This window comes from Lichenostomus cassidix, chromosome 4 (genome assembly GCF_008360975.1).
Source record: "Lichenostomus cassidix isolate B80296 chromosome 4, HeHo_3.0, whole genome shotgun sequence".
Lineage (NCBI taxonomy): Eukaryota > Metazoa > Chordata > Aves > Passeriformes > Meliphagidae > Lichenostomus > Lichenostomus cassidix.
This window is the reverse complement of record NC_139484.1, coordinates 65,663,287-65,679,753: the sequence shown is the minus strand read 5'-3', so window position 1 is coordinate 65,679,753 and position 16,467 is coordinate 65,663,287. Positions and strand designations below refer to the sequence as shown.

General features: G+C 36.8%; 1 protein-coding gene across 2 annotated transcripts in view; it reads right to left on the bottom strand.

Moving 5' to 3' along the window:
• The window catches only part of HTT (huntingtin), an 80,143-nt gene that overhangs the window by 12,786 nt on the left and 50,890 nt on the right, over nt 1-16,467 (bottom strand). For both annotated transcript variants that reach the window (XM_085059692.1, XM_085059693.1), the window contains 19 exons: nt 15,817-16,024; nt 14,147-14,288; nt 12,715-12,894; nt 11,102-11,278; nt 10,779-10,855; nt 9,395-9,533; nt 7,864-7,986; nt 6,802-7,015; nt 6,456-6,601; nt 5,804-5,981; nt 5,421-5,516; nt 4,787-4,974; nt 4,034-4,160; nt 3,537-3,637; nt 1,648-1,802; nt 1,144-1,283; nt 893-975; nt 488-618; nt 173-302 (listed from right to left, as the gene is read on the bottom strand). In XM_085059692.1, the coding sequence (XP_084915818.1) occupies nt 173-302; nt 488-618; nt 893-975; nt 1,144-1,283; nt 1,648-1,802; nt 3,537-3,637; nt 4,034-4,160; nt 4,787-4,974; nt 5,421-5,516; nt 5,804-5,981; nt 6,456-6,601; nt 6,802-7,015; nt 7,864-7,986; nt 9,395-9,533; nt 10,779-10,855; nt 11,102-11,278; nt 12,715-12,894; nt 14,147-14,288; nt 15,817-16,024 (2,735 nt within the window). The remainder of the gene's footprint in view (nt 1-172; nt 303-487; nt 619-892; nt 976-1,143; nt 1,284-1,647; nt 1,803-3,536; nt 3,638-4,033; nt 4,161-4,786; nt 4,975-5,420; nt 5,517-5,803; nt 5,982-6,455; nt 6,602-6,801; nt 7,016-7,863; nt 7,987-9,394; nt 9,534-10,778; nt 10,856-11,101; nt 11,279-12,714; nt 12,895-14,146; nt 14,289-15,816; nt 16,025-16,467) is intronic.

Genomic DNA, 16,467 nt, shown 5'->3' with positions numbered 1-16,467 from the left:
CAGCATAATGTTGTAGCTGCTCAAGTTATATTTCTGTACTGCCCATAGAATAGCACTGCCAAGGAAATTCAGTGTGTTCCATATAATAAGAGATGCTTTACAAATGCTGCTCAGCTCTGAACACTTGGTAACAGATACTCAATTATGACTCTGAATAATAATTCAGACTTACTGATCGCACCACTTCACTGATCAAGATGACTGGTGTTCTCTTGCTAGGGTTGGATGGCAATATCCACTGACTGTACAGTTCAAGCAAGAACTGAGAACAGGAATGGATATCTACGCCAGCCCGGTGTTTCCTGAAAGGAACAGTAAGTAAGTGTTAAAATGGCTATTCTTAAGCCCAGCTAAAATGCTTGATTTGAAATAACACAGTTATTTACCAGCATCCAATTTGTAAACCCACCTTATTGAACTCAACATGAAAAGATAAAAACTTAATCTTATCTAGTTTTTTGTCTTAAGAGACGAAAAAATAAGATACCTGGTATTTATAGGAGAAGTAGGAGGTGAGGAAGGAGCTGGTACATCATTCTCATCTTCTTCATCTTCACCCCACTCTTCTTCTCTCAATGGAGTGATATTATTTCCTAGCCATATGGAGTGTATAGAGACCTTGCAATGCACACAGAAGAGAAAAACAAATAGCAAGGAAGTGCATTTAACACCCCCACAGCCAGCCTAGAAAAATCTTAGAAGCCAAAAACATTTTTCATTTAAATGACAGGCACACAGTATTCTGGCTGAGGAGACACCCAGTTATGATCTACCCCACACCACTCAGAGATTTCAGTTTCTATTTGATGGCAAGCAGTGCTTCTTAACTCATTTTTCGGAAACTGGAAGAAATGTAATAAAAATCAAGTTTAAAGCTGAACTTTAAACAAACCTGTCCCAGTTTATAATCCATATCTCCTATTTCTCGTTCAGTATTGATCTGCAGTAAGAGTTTTTCATGGCTGATCAGAGCACCTATAATAAAAAACAGGATGAATTTTTTAAAAGTGCATAACAGAGCACACGTGAAAATGGCTTCATTTCGTGCAAACTGGATTTCAAATTTTCCTGAGAGTACCCTTCTTGCTTTTTAAATGTAAAAGAAATTCACTCTTCCCTTCTCCCCCACAAACAAGTACTTACCTGTAGTAGCAGGAGACAGTGATGGAACAGGGTCCCAAGCTTGGTATAAGTGATGAGTAGTAATATTATCTCTCTTAGACACCATTGCCTGGATTTCCTGTTCAACAATTCCCCTGATAACACTTAGCTTCCTCCCAAACCTGAAAGACCAAGAGAAATCAATTTTAGCAGATTTTTCCTTTACCAGCTTTGTTCAAGTCTGTCTGGCTTACCCTGCAATGTTATGTGTCTATGCTTATTTTCATTACTGGGGAAACGAAAATGTTGAAAAATACATTCTGCACACTGTTTCCTACATTTTATTAAGATGTTATCTTTTTCACTTAATCTTTTAACTCAGCAGGTTCACAATGCTAAATCCATGTAACTTCCATGCAAACAGATTCATCCATATATACTCAGAAAATACAATCTACACATATTTTTGCTACAGCTAGACTAAGCAACTGTCATTATGTATTAACCACAAGCATTATGCATTTGAAAACAAGTAGAAACAAATACCTTGTGTCCAGAGCTTTTAAAGCTTTGTTGCGGGGCTGCTGCTCCAGACAGCTAACAGCTGGATTGCCTGCAACAGGTATGGTCATTGCACTCAGCACCAGGGAGGTTATGGCTTGTACTGCAAGAACATTAATTTGGGTCCTCTCTGTATCTTCCTGTAAAATGAACTCACTGTAATTTGAACTGTTAAAGAAAAAAATCCCGAAAGTCCCGAATATCAGTTTGTCACCTTTCACTTAATTATCATTCAGAAGCCTGACATCTAGTCTTCTTCCCACCCAGAAACCTATCTGACATAAACAATGCACACAAACTACTGACTGCAGCAGCAACACATTATTCCTTCTCATCAGCCATTCTGCATGTATCCTCTCTTGTCCCAACAGCATTAAAACCTCAAGATGTCCACTTTAGAACCTTTAAAAAAGTGTTTAGCTTCCTCCTTTGCAGCTACCCATTAGTTAATTGTTGAAAAAGAGCATCAGACCATGAAAGAGACTGAGACTTTTTAGAAAGTGTAAGATGGTAACAAACGTTCAACTTAAAGAAAATTTGTATTTTTATTTTAGACAATATTGACAAACTGAAATTTGTAACAATGCTTAAAATATTTGCAATTTTGAACATATTGGTTTGCCTTGGAAGGCAAGAGAGCAGTATTATTCTTGTTCCACAAATACTCTCTACACGACAAATAACGAACAACCAATAGCTAGATTGCCCTAAGTCTGACCCAACATGGCCATTATGCAGAAAACATTTAAGTCAAGGTGTCCAAGCCTGTGTAACTAATAGAAAATGCTAACCCAGGGAAGAGGGATGATGATTCCCTATTCCTTTTTGCAGTCTGACACCTAGGAAGTAAGGGAAGCAAACCCCTTGGTCTGCTACCCAGGATCCACAGTTTGTAGGCATCTGCTCCCTGAATTCTTCAAACTGCTTTAGGCTCTGCACCTACCATGAGGACCATGAACAAGCCTAGGAAAATAACCTTTCAGGTCAACGAACCAGAACCTAGTAAAATCAGTTTGCTAGCAGGTTAAGACAGCTAAAGAGGGAAAATTTCTTTCATGATGGCCAAGTTCACTCTCATTTTGACTTTTCACAGAATCATCAAGTTTGGAAGAGACCTTCAAGATCGTCCAGTCCAACCGTCAACCTAGCACCACCATATTCACCCCTAAACCACATCCCTAAGTGCCACATCCAGACCCACCTTGAATACTTTCTGAGACAGGGACTCCATCACCACCCTGGGAAACTTATTCCAATGCCTAACCCCTCTTTCAGAGAAAATTCTTTTCCTAATATCCAATCTGAACCTCCCCTGGTGAAACTTACGGCCTTCCACTTGAGACAAGGCAGGAGAGACTGACCCCCACCTGGCCAAATCCTCCTTTCAGGTAGTTGTGGAGAGTGCCCAGGTTCCCCCAAGCCTCCTCTTCTTGAGATAAAAACCTCCAGCTCTGCTGCCCTTCTTTGGACAGAAATCTTTTGGTATAGGTATTGGTATATAAATACGTGTATTTTGGTATATGAATTGGTATATAAATTGGATGCAAATTTTGCTATAAATTTCTTCAGCTCTGATCCCCACATGTTGTCCACTTAATTTTGAACATTTACCTAAGCTAGATATCTGATATACAGTCTACAAGTGGGAGCAAGACACATGAACATGAGTCTTCAGGTCAATTAATTTCTAGTCAAGAATCCTACAAAACCAAAAAATCTGTGTTGAGTGATGTACTAATATAGAGTTGAAACAGCTTCATTAATTTTTATCCATACTATTTACATGCTTGCAGAGGCTCTAAGCCAGAAGATGAATGTGTCTGAAGTCAGCAGGATATGAAAAAAAGGAAATACAAAATTAAAAAAAACATTACCTCCTGCTGGTTCTCCTCTTGGTCCATTACAATGGGCTGAGTTACAAGCACACCAAGCAAAGTAGCCCAAGTCTCTTCAAACTGAGTACGGCTGATCCATCCTATGGAAATACTCAGAGATAGCCATTTATGTCTTCACACAAAGTTAAACAAGGAGCAGAATTCAAAAAATGGTACATTGTTTCCCTAGACTTCATTTCATACCATTTCCTATTCAATTTGGCTTTTTTTTTTGGAAAACAAGTGGTCATTCTGCAAGAGCACACTGAAATTTCCCTGAGTTGGAATAATTTTTGGCTTTATTTCCGTAACATATTCTCTTCATTGAACAAAATATAAGACTGCCACACAATTAGTAACCTGCTCTGAAATATTATCTTTCTTCCACATAAGCAACAAAAGTAAGCAAACAGTTCCAGATACAGTTATTCAATAATTTCAAAACATGGGTAAATGCCCGGTAACAACCAAGTATATTCATTTAATTTTGTACATACCGAGTGTATTAATGCGATAGATGAACTCCTTGAAGATTTCCTTTTCTTGAAGGAATTCTACTGGAATTTCAGGAAAAACTGTACCAAAGTCACCTAAAGGCTTTGGTGACCAGCCTAATTTCCAGACCTGAAGACATATAATGAAAGTTTAATTATCCAAACCAGATACAGATGACAGCTCTAAATATACAGGCACTATTCAAAGGCAACAAGACACCAGCAAATAAAGTAGCTCTCCAAATAAAAAATACTCAAAGAAAGATGGAACATCTAATACAACTTATATACAATGTACACTGTGTTTCTAATTTTAGGGCTTTTGCCATCAAAATTCCCACTGTTAATTAATTAATCAGTTTTATGATCCAAGTTTAGATGTAGAAGCAAGTAAGTTTCTGTCACATATTTCAGTTTAGAGATTGTGCAGAAATGATACTGAAACAGAATTCAAGAAACACAGTTCACATACTATTGATGTCTGAAAAAGAACACTGATACATCAGAGAGGGGGCAAAAAAGTTTTCAAGGAAAAAAAATTACTGTGTTTTGACATCTCCTCAAAAACAGAGTGCAGAGAAACAGAAATGGCCTTACATATGACGTTACTCAGTGTTCAAAAAGAGAAACTGATTGATCAAACCAGCCTAAGGTTGAAGTCCTACTGATACAGAACTTAAGATGCAGCACCATGTTTGGTTTTCAAAAATTTTCAATAATTTTTTAAGTCCTGAAAGCAAAGCATAATAAACATACCAAGGGAGGTACTCTTGTGTAACTGTTCACTAGAGGCAGCCTTGCTAAACTGATGATGATGTTCTTGAGGACAGGAGTGAGAAATGCAGGGATGCTGCTGTTCCTTTGGTGCCCCAGTGACAAGACAGTCTGTAAGCATTCCACCATCTCAGCTATCATTTCACATGCTGCAATAATGTGCTTTGTTTCTTTGTTGGGAGAGAAAGAAACTCAGTTTTATAAATCCATTCAAAAGGCAAATAATTTAAAAAGATAGAAACACGAAAAATTTTAAACAAAAGAATATGTCAACTAAAAAGGACAAAAACCACAATAAGGACACATACAAAGAAATTTAAAACATTTTAAATCCCTCAACATTTTAAAAAGCTCAGTTTGTAGCATGCTGCACAACTAAGAGAATCTCCCAAAAGAAAAATCTGCATTAATGTATAACTTTCAAGAAAAAACAACTATACCTGCCAAAAATATATCAACCTAGATTCGATAGACATACCAAATAAGGTCAAATGACCTTACCAAATAAAGTCACAGATGAACTTTTGTTGTTAAAAATAATAGTAATGGAAAGGATACCTAAAAGTATTACTTCAGTGAAATTTTAGGACAAAAGTGAAATTCACTGTTTACTTACTCTGTACATTTGAATCACCTTCTCCCTCACTCAAAGGGTTTGAAGTATTCTTCTTTCTTTCGGGACTAAGAAGTTGATTACCAGGTTCCACAGCAACTGAATTGGAGAAAAATATTTGCAAGATACAGCTATTACATATTTCATATTCCATTTTTTAAATCAACACCACATAGTAGTCATATGTTTGACATATCCGAGGCATTTGCCAAGTTCAAAAGCAAATGCTAAATTTTAAACGGGAAATTAAATTAGTAAAAAATGAATTTGTCAAACAAATAATTAATAAGGACTCAAAGGAAATATTCCAGACACACAGCATTTGATCAACGATGACTGGCAAGCTATTAGCCAAATTTTCTGCTAGTTGTTCAAACTGCACTCACCTGCTTCTATGATAAATCTAATGCAGTTAATTAAGGAGCAAGCATATGTCACATGAGCCGCAGAAGACAGCAAATTCCAGAGACTAGGCTGCTGTAGTGTCAGACAGCAACAATCCAGACCAGCTTGAAGATCTACACTTAATGGAATCTGGTCATGCACTAAATGCCATGATAGTGCCTGTACAAGAAGAGAAGTTTCCCATTAACAGCAAATTATCACAACAGAAAAATATCTAACCAAGGGTGATTTTTTTTCTTTTTTTGTTAATTTAGCAAAATGTAAAGTTTTAGTAACAAGTAGTATGGATGTTTTCCTCAGAGAACACAATTTATTTGAAGTACAAGAAAATTATGACCTTTATACACTGTTTATTAAGTGTCCCAAAAATCAGTGCAGGACCCACTCTCCCAAATGCCAGCACCATTCTGTCAGTCAATCAACCTCTCCTCGTATAAAGCTGTCCTTTTCCCACAGCCCAAATCTGATTTACTAGCACAGGTCAAAACACAAAAAACACTGAAGAAATTTCTACAGTTAAGAGAAAAAATTGCCCAGATTAAAAGTTAGTTACTCAGTGGTGTTCAGTTTAAGATAGAGCTGTTCCCTCTCCCAACATTTCATGACATCTTTAATTATGCCATAGTTTCTTACCTCTACTGACATCACTACGAATTTCAGGATATCATCCTCTTTGTCAGGAGGAACACGGAGACCAACTGGTAGTTTTGAGAGTAACAACAAATACTGAGCCAGTGCACGACAAAGTGTCATCATAGACTGATACATCACCTCATCTCCTATAAAATAAGACTGGATGAAATCTAGCAGTTTGAATTTTTTTCCCTTCAATAAATGTTTTTTCAGAACTATTTCATAAGCACTTTTATGCCAGGTATCTTGATTTTTTTTAAATAGTAAGTTCATGTATTCACAAGATATCTGTAAAGTATCTTTGCAGAGGAGAGAATAAACTTTAAAAGACCATTATTTCTATTACCAAAGATATCGCTTAGTTTTTTCCAGTAGGCTGATGGCTCAGTTGGCAATAGTGGTTGAAAAACCTGGTGGTTGGCTGGAAGGTTTTGTACAGCAGAAGACACATGATCCAGAGTTACCCTCCGAGCTGTTTCAAAGAGGCTGCTCTTCTGCTCCCTTGAGATCTCATTCATGCCAAGGCTTAAACAAGGTGCTAACAAGCTCAGGTTGAATTCCTGAAATCAAATAGTAAACAAAAAGAGATTGCTTTTAAAGAGAAACTAAGTAGCTGGTACTATTCTGGCATACTAATGTGGTGCTAAATTTACAGTTTATTGATTAACTTATTATTAGCACCTCTGCTCTGTAGTGTAACAATATGATTAAGCCCACACTGGCTCTACATTTAAATTCCAACCAGTACCATACTGAAAAGAAAAATCAATATGCTTATTGCTAATTTAGGACAATGTGTGAATAAAGCTTAAAGATGACATATACACACGGAGTCTTCAAATAATGAGTTTTCAAATAAACAAGGCAAATGCCTTTTTTAAAACAGCTTCCCCACTATTATTTCTGCATACCAGCAGCAAATACCATGATGAGAATTTGAACAAAAGACGTTCTTAGATACAGGTTGTCCCTCATGCCAGATTTACTGTCTGAGGCCTGTTATTGGCTTACTGCAAGTTATCTAGCACAGATATTGAAAGGTTACAGAAACAGCTGTCCTTGGAAGAGACTGCATGGCAAAACAAGATTATGTAAAATGGCAAAACTGAATTATTCTGATTGCCAGTATATAAATAAACCTTCGCTCCCACTCTATATGCTCCACCTGTACTACAAGAAAGTTAATATGAGTAATGTTGCTAGACACAGATATCCACTGTTTTAGACAAATATGTACTATTTTAGTTTCTAAAATTAAGTGAATTAGCATTATCAGTACATATTATCAGTACCAATATTATGTATATTTGAAGTGTTTACGTTTAAACACTTCAGAATGTAATCTATTAATACTACCAACAGGAACACTTGAACTAATTAGATCCTCATCCTCTGATAAAGAAGTTACCTTGCTGGTCATGAAGGAGTTCAGGTCAGGCTGAGGAATCCTATTTACCAGCTCTGCTCCTTCTAGCAGCGCTGAGTCAGACTTGATGTAACACTGTGACCGCACTAGTGACACATACCAGTCCTTCAACAATCAAAAAAAGGAAACTTATTACATACTTGTTTGCAGAAAACAACACAGTTATATGGGGGGCAGAGAGAGAACTGCTCATTGGCGTTGAATGTCTAAAATATCTGCAGGCTACATTAATATTGAAAAAACCCCTCAAATTAAAAAGCAAAGCAAAAAAAAATAAAAAAAATGGTGAATGGGAATGATACATTTTAAACTAGACCAATGGATGTTCACTGACAAGTTGTCTTTTTCCATAAAGTCTGGACAGAAAATGAGGAAAAAATGAATCTTTATAGTGCAGGTACTTGTATTAGGATCCTAAAGCTGAGTGCACTGTCTAGGAAAAAAACCAATACTATAACCAAGGAAGAAAAATCTTCAGATTCAAATAAATTTGCTGACATTAATTAGAACACAACTAAACCTGTCAGAGCTCAAGGAGCATCTGGACAATGCGCTTAGTCACAGGATTTATTTTTAGGTAGCCCTGTAAGAAGCAGGGAGTTGGATTCATTGATCCTTATGAGTCCCTTCCAACTTAAGATATTCTATGATTCTATGAATTATGCAGAAGTAGTAGAGGAAGCATACAAAAGCTACTTCCTTTGTTTAGAATTTACAGTGACAGATGAAGGAGATTTTTGAGGCAATTTGAAGACATGAAGCTATGAGTAAATGGTTTCTGGGCACAGCAATTTCTCCTGCTGTCCAGGTAGCTCTCAGTGTCTCCCCTAAGCCAAGGACAGCTCAGACTCATCCAAACTGTCAGCTAATAAAATAATTTTTGACATCTCAGTTACGTAAGTTTCCTTTAATGTGTTCCACTGTAGAACATGAAGGAATGAAAAGGAGAAATTATCTGTGCCATGGAACAAGCTAGAAAAAAGGAAGACACAGAAGGCCCCAAGACTTGCTCTTAGCCTTCCACTTTACTTGGAAATACACACATCTAAGTCCATGAAAAACAGAAATAATTTTCTTGATTGTTCTCTGGAAGTAATTTAAAGCTGAGAAGGGAAAACTGGACAAGCAATGCTTAATTTCCAAGAGACAGCCAACAACTTTCAGTAAATGAATAAAACTAATAACTGCAGTCAACACATCAAGAAAACAAGATTATTTATCTGTCTCTATTGAACCATAGATCTTTCCATTAAAGTTGAGCAAAGAAACCAAACATAGATTTTTCACAGCACTGTCAATATAACAAACATCTATGACTGTGCTAATTATCCATCCTAAGTTCAACAGTCAGCCAACCCACATGAAATTAATCACTGATCTACACTTGAGATACATAAACAATCCTGAGAACCTTATCTGCATAGTAAAAATAAGCTGCATTTAAGTATTTTGCAAAGAGCAAAGCTTGTTTATAGCCAAGGCACTTTTACTGACTCTCTAAAGATAATCTTACTTTGTCTAGAATCACATTCTCTAAAGGAGGTTGGTCTTCTCCATCTAGAGGGTGTGAGGTAACCAGAGGTGAAGGACTAGTTGTGTCTGGTGCTACCATAAGACGAAACCTATCCAAGAGTGAGTAAAGTCTTTGGTGTCTGAAAACAGAAGAACACAACAACAAAGCTTAGTTTTCTAAACAAATTAAAAATAGAAAGATATCCAGTGAGTCAATTCCAATCCCATGACAGAAAAGTAGTAGGGTCTTCAGGGTTTTTTTTTATATATGCAGTCATATGATGCAAAGTTTCTCCAGGTATCAGTGGCCAAAATTAATTAAGTCAGCACCACCAATCAATAAAGATTTAAATTTAATTTACTTTTAAAATTTGTATATACTTTAACACAAAATACAGGCTGTTCAGTTTTATTTATGCAGCAAATCTTTTAATGAGTAAGAACAATCAAAGTTAGTGTACAGACTGATTGCAAAAAACCACATTCTAACAGATGCTAATCATGAATCCACTAGAACTATACTTCTGTTTAAAAAAATACTATCCCTCATTATACTAAGAACTCCAGTTTCTGGATTTATGTCAGTGTCAGATTTTTACTTTTTTGGTACAGGTTATTTTGTTTGGTTGGGGCTTTTTTAAGTTCCACTACTGCTATCAAGAACTTGTACAAAGTAATTTCTTGGAATTTTAAAAAAAAATTAAATGGAACACTGCCTATGTAGGCACATTACTACTGATCCACTGCAGTCTTGGGTTTTATGTTCTTTTCCCTACTTATTTCTTATTTCAGTCAACAGGTATTAACCTCAAACAGCAATGATAAGAGGAGTCAATAAGGATCTTTCCAATATCAAATGAAAGTTTTTCCAAAATTAGTCATTTGCTCCTTTTTATAACAACAGTTTAAACAGACAGGAGACTAAACAGTTAAAACTTTTAACATAGTTGTCTGGGAAAAAAAAATAAATTAAAAACTCTCAAGCTCACTTAGCTAGAACTAACAATATTTTGCAAGTTTGAGGAAAATAAAGTTGGTTTTAGTAACACAGATTTTGTCAAGAAACTAATTTGCAGCTGCTGTCTCTTAAAAGTTAAATACTGAGTGGGATGCAGGAGAGAGAATTTGATGCAACCCTCCAGAGCTTGCTTTAGTTCTTAAGTAGTTCTTATTGCAAATTTAACAGAGCCAACACAACTGTCCCTTGTGCCAGGCTGTGCCAGCATCTTAGCAGAGGCTTTACTCCTTTTTTTGGTTTACCTCCAAAAAACAACCCACTATCTCACCTCTAAGAGAAAAGCCAAATTGTAGGAAAACACAGTTAACACAATTTGTATTAGAACATTGCTTAGTTTGACATTTTAATATATATTGGTATTATTTACCTTGCTGCTAATCCACTGTTTTGAAGGTACTCCTGAATTCTATCCAGTTCTTCAACTGGTAACTGAGCAATGCTGTTCTATAGGAAAGAGTCACAAGAAATTTACAGCACAGAAGTATGTAAAATCCCCAAAGATACTTTTAAGAGATGGACAAAGTTATAGGCAGACACAGTGAAATGCAAACATTCACACATCTACATATTAAATAAAAAGATTCGTCAAATGAAATCGCTTAATCACATTTTGATGTACTTTAAATCATCGCTCCTGGTTACACTGCTGGCCCTAGCCAGTGTGATTTGCATGCATGGGTTTCTCTGTACCTGCAGAGTTGCTGCCAGCAGCATCTCCACCCGGCGGCACGCCAGGGTGTCAACCATGCGAGCCAGCACTCGGAAGGGAGTGCACAGCAGCTTGTCCACATACAGGGTCAGCACAGCCCCAGACTGGCTCAGGTGGATTCCCTCCAAGCACTGCAATGTCTTCTTCAGAGTCGTGGGCTAGATGTTGAAAAAAAAGGAAACAGAGAAACAGACAAAAATTACAATCAATTGGAATACAAAGATCTTGTGGCTAAAGGGAAAGGCATTTAGAAAAAACTGTAGCAGACAACTAGCTGGTCAATATAATCATCTATATGTGAATAGGTTTGAGTTACTGGGTTATTCAATTAATATGAACACTAAGTTGTTTGATGTGTAACTGTAAAAGCTTACTCTTGCGAAGAGTAAGCAAAACATACAGAACAAAACTTTTAGGAGAAAAAAGCTACAGACCTAAGTGAAATTGCAAAAAGCTTTGAAAATAGTGAGAAGCTTCAACTCTTCCTGGAAGAAGGCAGGAATGCGTGCATAGCCAAGACAAGTGACAGTAGAGAAATCCAGACAATCACTGGGGATTCTCTGAGCATATGTTCAGAAACAGCAGTAGCAACTGAGGATTAAAAGGGTGTGCAAATAATTGTTTTCATTTATTTTTTTGAATATGAGCACCAATTCAGCACTAATACTCTAAACGGAGAAACACAAGAATAAATTCGTTTGACTCATGAAACCAATCTAGGTTTAGAGATCTCTGTCAATACCAGGTATTTTATTTTTGCTTTCCTCATAATCACCAAGCATTTCACACAGTCACTACATCTTCCATTAAAACACATTAAATTTAGTCTATTCCACTGATTATCAGCTACTGAAGCTCAGATTAATCCCATGTAACTTTAAAGCTGCCCTAGATTTGCACAGAGACAATGGAAAAGACACGAAACACTACTGAAGCTACTCAGGGTGCAGGTGGCATCTGCCACAATTATATCTAGAGAAAGTCCAGCAACTGACATTTCCCACCTGGTGAGTTCCCTAGATTAAGAGAAATGCATATAACTGTACATCCCTATAAAACATCATCCACTCATTTTAATTTGAACACTAAAATAACCAAGAGAAATAATACCCTGAATTCCTTGGTGATTTTCCCTCACCAAGTGGCGACAAATTTTGGAACAGATCAGTGAGGAAGGCATGAGCTCACAAATCATTTTCATATTGCCAGAGCCTATGAAGATGGAGTGGTTCCTATTCCTGCCTCTGCAGTTAGTAGTTTGCTATTTATACTGCCAAGGCACTGAAATCAAAGTTGAAAGTTACAGCTTTAATTTACCCTTCAGATATTGATTATGTGGATAATATCCATAAAGGAAGAAAAGCAGCTTAACCATCTCCACCTGAATTCATAGATTTGATGGACTGGAACACATCCAATACTGAAGTTGCTAATATAAGGTTCACTGTTTGCATTTTCAAGTAAATGACTTTAAAAATAAAATTGGAAGTTGACAAATGACCCAGAAATGTCAAACTTTGCATATTTATCAGTTAAACTTATGCTGAAATTAAGTGACGTTATTCTTTACAAGAAGTCAAAAAATTAAACTTACAGCTGCAAGATTCTCACACCGTGACTGAATGGCCTGGATGAAGAGACCACTGGCTGCTGAATTTCTGTGAACAGCACTGATAAAGTCTTGTACTGGAGGCTCATGGGACAGATTAATCAAGTCTTGAACGTGATTCACAATAAGCCAGGTCAGGTGTTCTGAATCATGTAGGTTTTGACACTAAAGGGGGAAAAATTAAAATTTGATTGCAGTAACACCAATGTTAAGATTTTAATTACTAAACATGATACAACATGAAGCCTCTCATATATAATTCTGGTAGCTACTTTGAAATAATGGCATAGAGAGTCCGTATCTTAATACATCCATCATTATTTTCACATGACAAATTTTCCAAATGTTTTTATCTTGTTGCAAATTAAGGTATTTATCGTGAACATGCAACTTATTTTTCTAAAAATATGAAAAACCAGGTTAGACACAAGTAAACGGAACAGGTTGATTCAAACAAGCTGCTTTTAATGAAATAAACTGTTTGAAATAAACATGCACATACAGAGTTGTAAAATATGATTTTCATTTAGGCATCTTAAAGATTTCTTATTACTGCTAGCCTTTAACACAAAATGCAGAATTTCTGGAAAGCAAATCCAAAGAGACCTGTCAATAATTAATGTCAAACCTCTAGAGGCTTGTGTATATCAACAAGCAGTGGAATGCAACACAAAAATATCTGTAAAGTTAACCAGGGACTGCTGAGAGGTTGTTACTCCCCAGTAAAGAGGTTTTGGAGGATTTTACCTTGGACCACCTCTAATCTGACTCTAGTGACTGAATGTCCATCAGTACTTAAAATGCTTCTTAAATAAAGCTTTTTGTTCAGTTGAACCTGAAAGGAATGCAGTTTGCCTGCCTCAAAACTGATCTGAGGTGCAAACCCAAGTGCAATACCAGACACTACTGAAGATTCACTTCAGAAGTTCCCAATGAACTAAACCTCTAACACTGAGGCAGCAAAAGGCCAAAGCCACAGAAATTGCTCACACTAGAAAACCAAAATGGAATTTCAAATGTTAATGTAAAACCTCTCTTAAGGTGTAGAGACAGAAATTCATTGGCTCCTGGACACTGTGCATTGCTACTGATGTTGGGAACTTAGTGTGCTTAGAACTACTTAGTGTGCTCCAAGCACCTCCCAAGTAAGGGATGTGATACCCAGAAGGTAATTCTATTGCCCACCAGGTAACCTTTACAAGCCAAGAGAACTCTCCATTTCGAATAGAAAAAAGTGCCAAATGAGGTCATCTCTAAGCTTATGGAAGCACCACCTGAAAATAAAATTAGTAGCTTCACAAGTCTTCATTTTTCACTTAACACACTTCATATTTCAGTTAACACATATCAGTAGTGACTGTTAGCATCATAAAACAACTCTAAACCGTAGTTATAAAAGTCATAATTCAAAACTTACAACATAGTCACAAAAGAGAATGAGTGCTCCTCTTCTCACTATCTCACGATTGCACATGCCACGCTTAGACTCCAAATCTGATTCATCACTGTCTCCAGATATATGAGGGCTAAGCAATTTAGTAGTAGAAAGGCTGTGTCGCCTGCAAAAAGTATATTATATTTTGTTAATATTTCCTTAGTGTGGCTACTGAAACATGAACAACCAAAGTTCCTGGAGTATCCTACCAATGTCCTTAAACAACATGCATTTTCCTATAAATTTCATTTATAAAGTGCATACATATATATATATAGAGAGAGAGAGACACTTTACTTTCCCTCAGATATTTGTTTTTTAATAATTGCAGTATTGCTTATTACTTCTTTGGACAGTCTAAAGAACTCAATGAGTTAATTAAAAGAAAAACATGGGCTGCTGCATCTCTGGTAGGATAACAGAACCTACAGCTGTATTTTCTTCTCAAACCAAACCAGTGCTCTTGAGCACTTCGTTTAGTGTCACATTAAAAGTGATGCCCAACCCAGAAAAAATACTGGTAAAAAAAAAAACCACCAAAAAAACGCTGCTATTTTAGTTCCTAGATAATCAAGGTTGCCTGTAAGATCATGAAATCCAACCTTCAGCCTGGCACCACATCATGGCTCGCCACTAAGCCACATGCTCAAGTGTCACATCCACATCCCTTTTCAACACTTCCAGGGATGGTGATTCCACCACTTCCCCAGGCAGCCTATTCCAAACACTAAAATTCCAAAGGCTGAGTAGTTGCCCTGCTTTGCTCATAATCCTGGTAACTCCATGTTTACACAAATTAGAATAATGTATTTTCAACTTGTAAGGTTGAACTGAAGCAACAATCTCAGATTTGAGAAAGTATTGGTGCACTTCAGCTGTACAGCAAGACAAGTCTGCGCCAACACTCACTGCACAAGCACTGTTCCCCCCTCTCTACAGCAAGCACAGAGGGTTACCCACCCTCATAGGAGGTACCTTCCTTATCCACTGAGGACAAATAATTCCAATGCCTGACAAGTGGGATAAATTCATTTCAGACCAAGAGAATACTCATTTTAGAACAAATCTCCAAATTTCAGAGAACTAATTTTAATTGATGTTATATCGGTGCTCAATGCTAATGAACCAGCATGGTGCTAATACCATGTTTTGACAGCACTTAGCAATAGACCCACTAAGAACAGATAATCTTGTAGCTACAGTCAGAGTTATACTGATCAGATTGTATTGTCACAAACACAACAGGGTCCATCCTCTCCACTGGCTGGTTATTTGCTAGAAGGTGAAATGTGAGTTCTCCACAGAAACATGAAACACTGAATATTTTACTAAAGTTATTTCCATAGTTCTAATAAAAAGAAGTACACAAAGGAAGTTTTCTTGCCTTAGAAGTGGAGAGATTACCTGGCTGTTCTTCTGAGGAACAACTGAGTGCAGGACACACTTCCTTAATTTGAAAGTCACACCAATATCAGAACAGACAATATGTACACATGTAAAGCAAATGCAGAACTACATTTCAGAATCCAAACAGTACCATTCAACAGGCTGACAGGCTTGGCAGAAAGCAGCTGGATTATTTTAACACAATTTTAGCAAATGTAATTATATGAAACACACTACTACTACTAGAGAACAAAACCAAAACTTACTTCGGGGTTTGATGCACTTCTGACCACCAGTTGTAGTTGGTGTAATTGACAAGAAGCAGGATTTGACACCAGAGGAGAACTAAAGAAGGATGAGTGGGAATCATGGACTGGACAAGGTTGCTCAGACTTTCAAGGGTGTAGAAACTACCATCAGATCCATCTCCTGTAAAAAGTCTGGTGGCTGCAGCTGTGATTCTTCTAAACATCCCTGGAAACAATAAAAGCACATTAGAGTAACAAAGCTCTAGTCTAAATTAAGTTTTTAAATTATTCAGGATAGAATTCCTGCAAGAAAGGTATATCCTAAGCAGTTTTACAAATTTAAGGCAAGTCATGAAGTTTGCCCAAGGGCAGTGTGTAAACCAGAAATTACCAGCTCTCAGACTCAATGTTTTAGATAGGTTTCATTATAATTCTAATTAATTTGATACCTGAAAACCTTCATTAAACTTAAAATTTTCACCTGTGGACCAGGACTAGTGTGTTTGTTTATAAATTAAGACACAGATGTTCTGCTTAAGAATCGTGAGGTAACTACTACTCTGCATGTTAGGGAAGAACAATTACAAGTATCCTACTCCAGAGGATGGCTTTCCAAATACATTTAAACTTAATTTATTCTCTTTCATCTGATTTCCAAAGTGCAAAAAT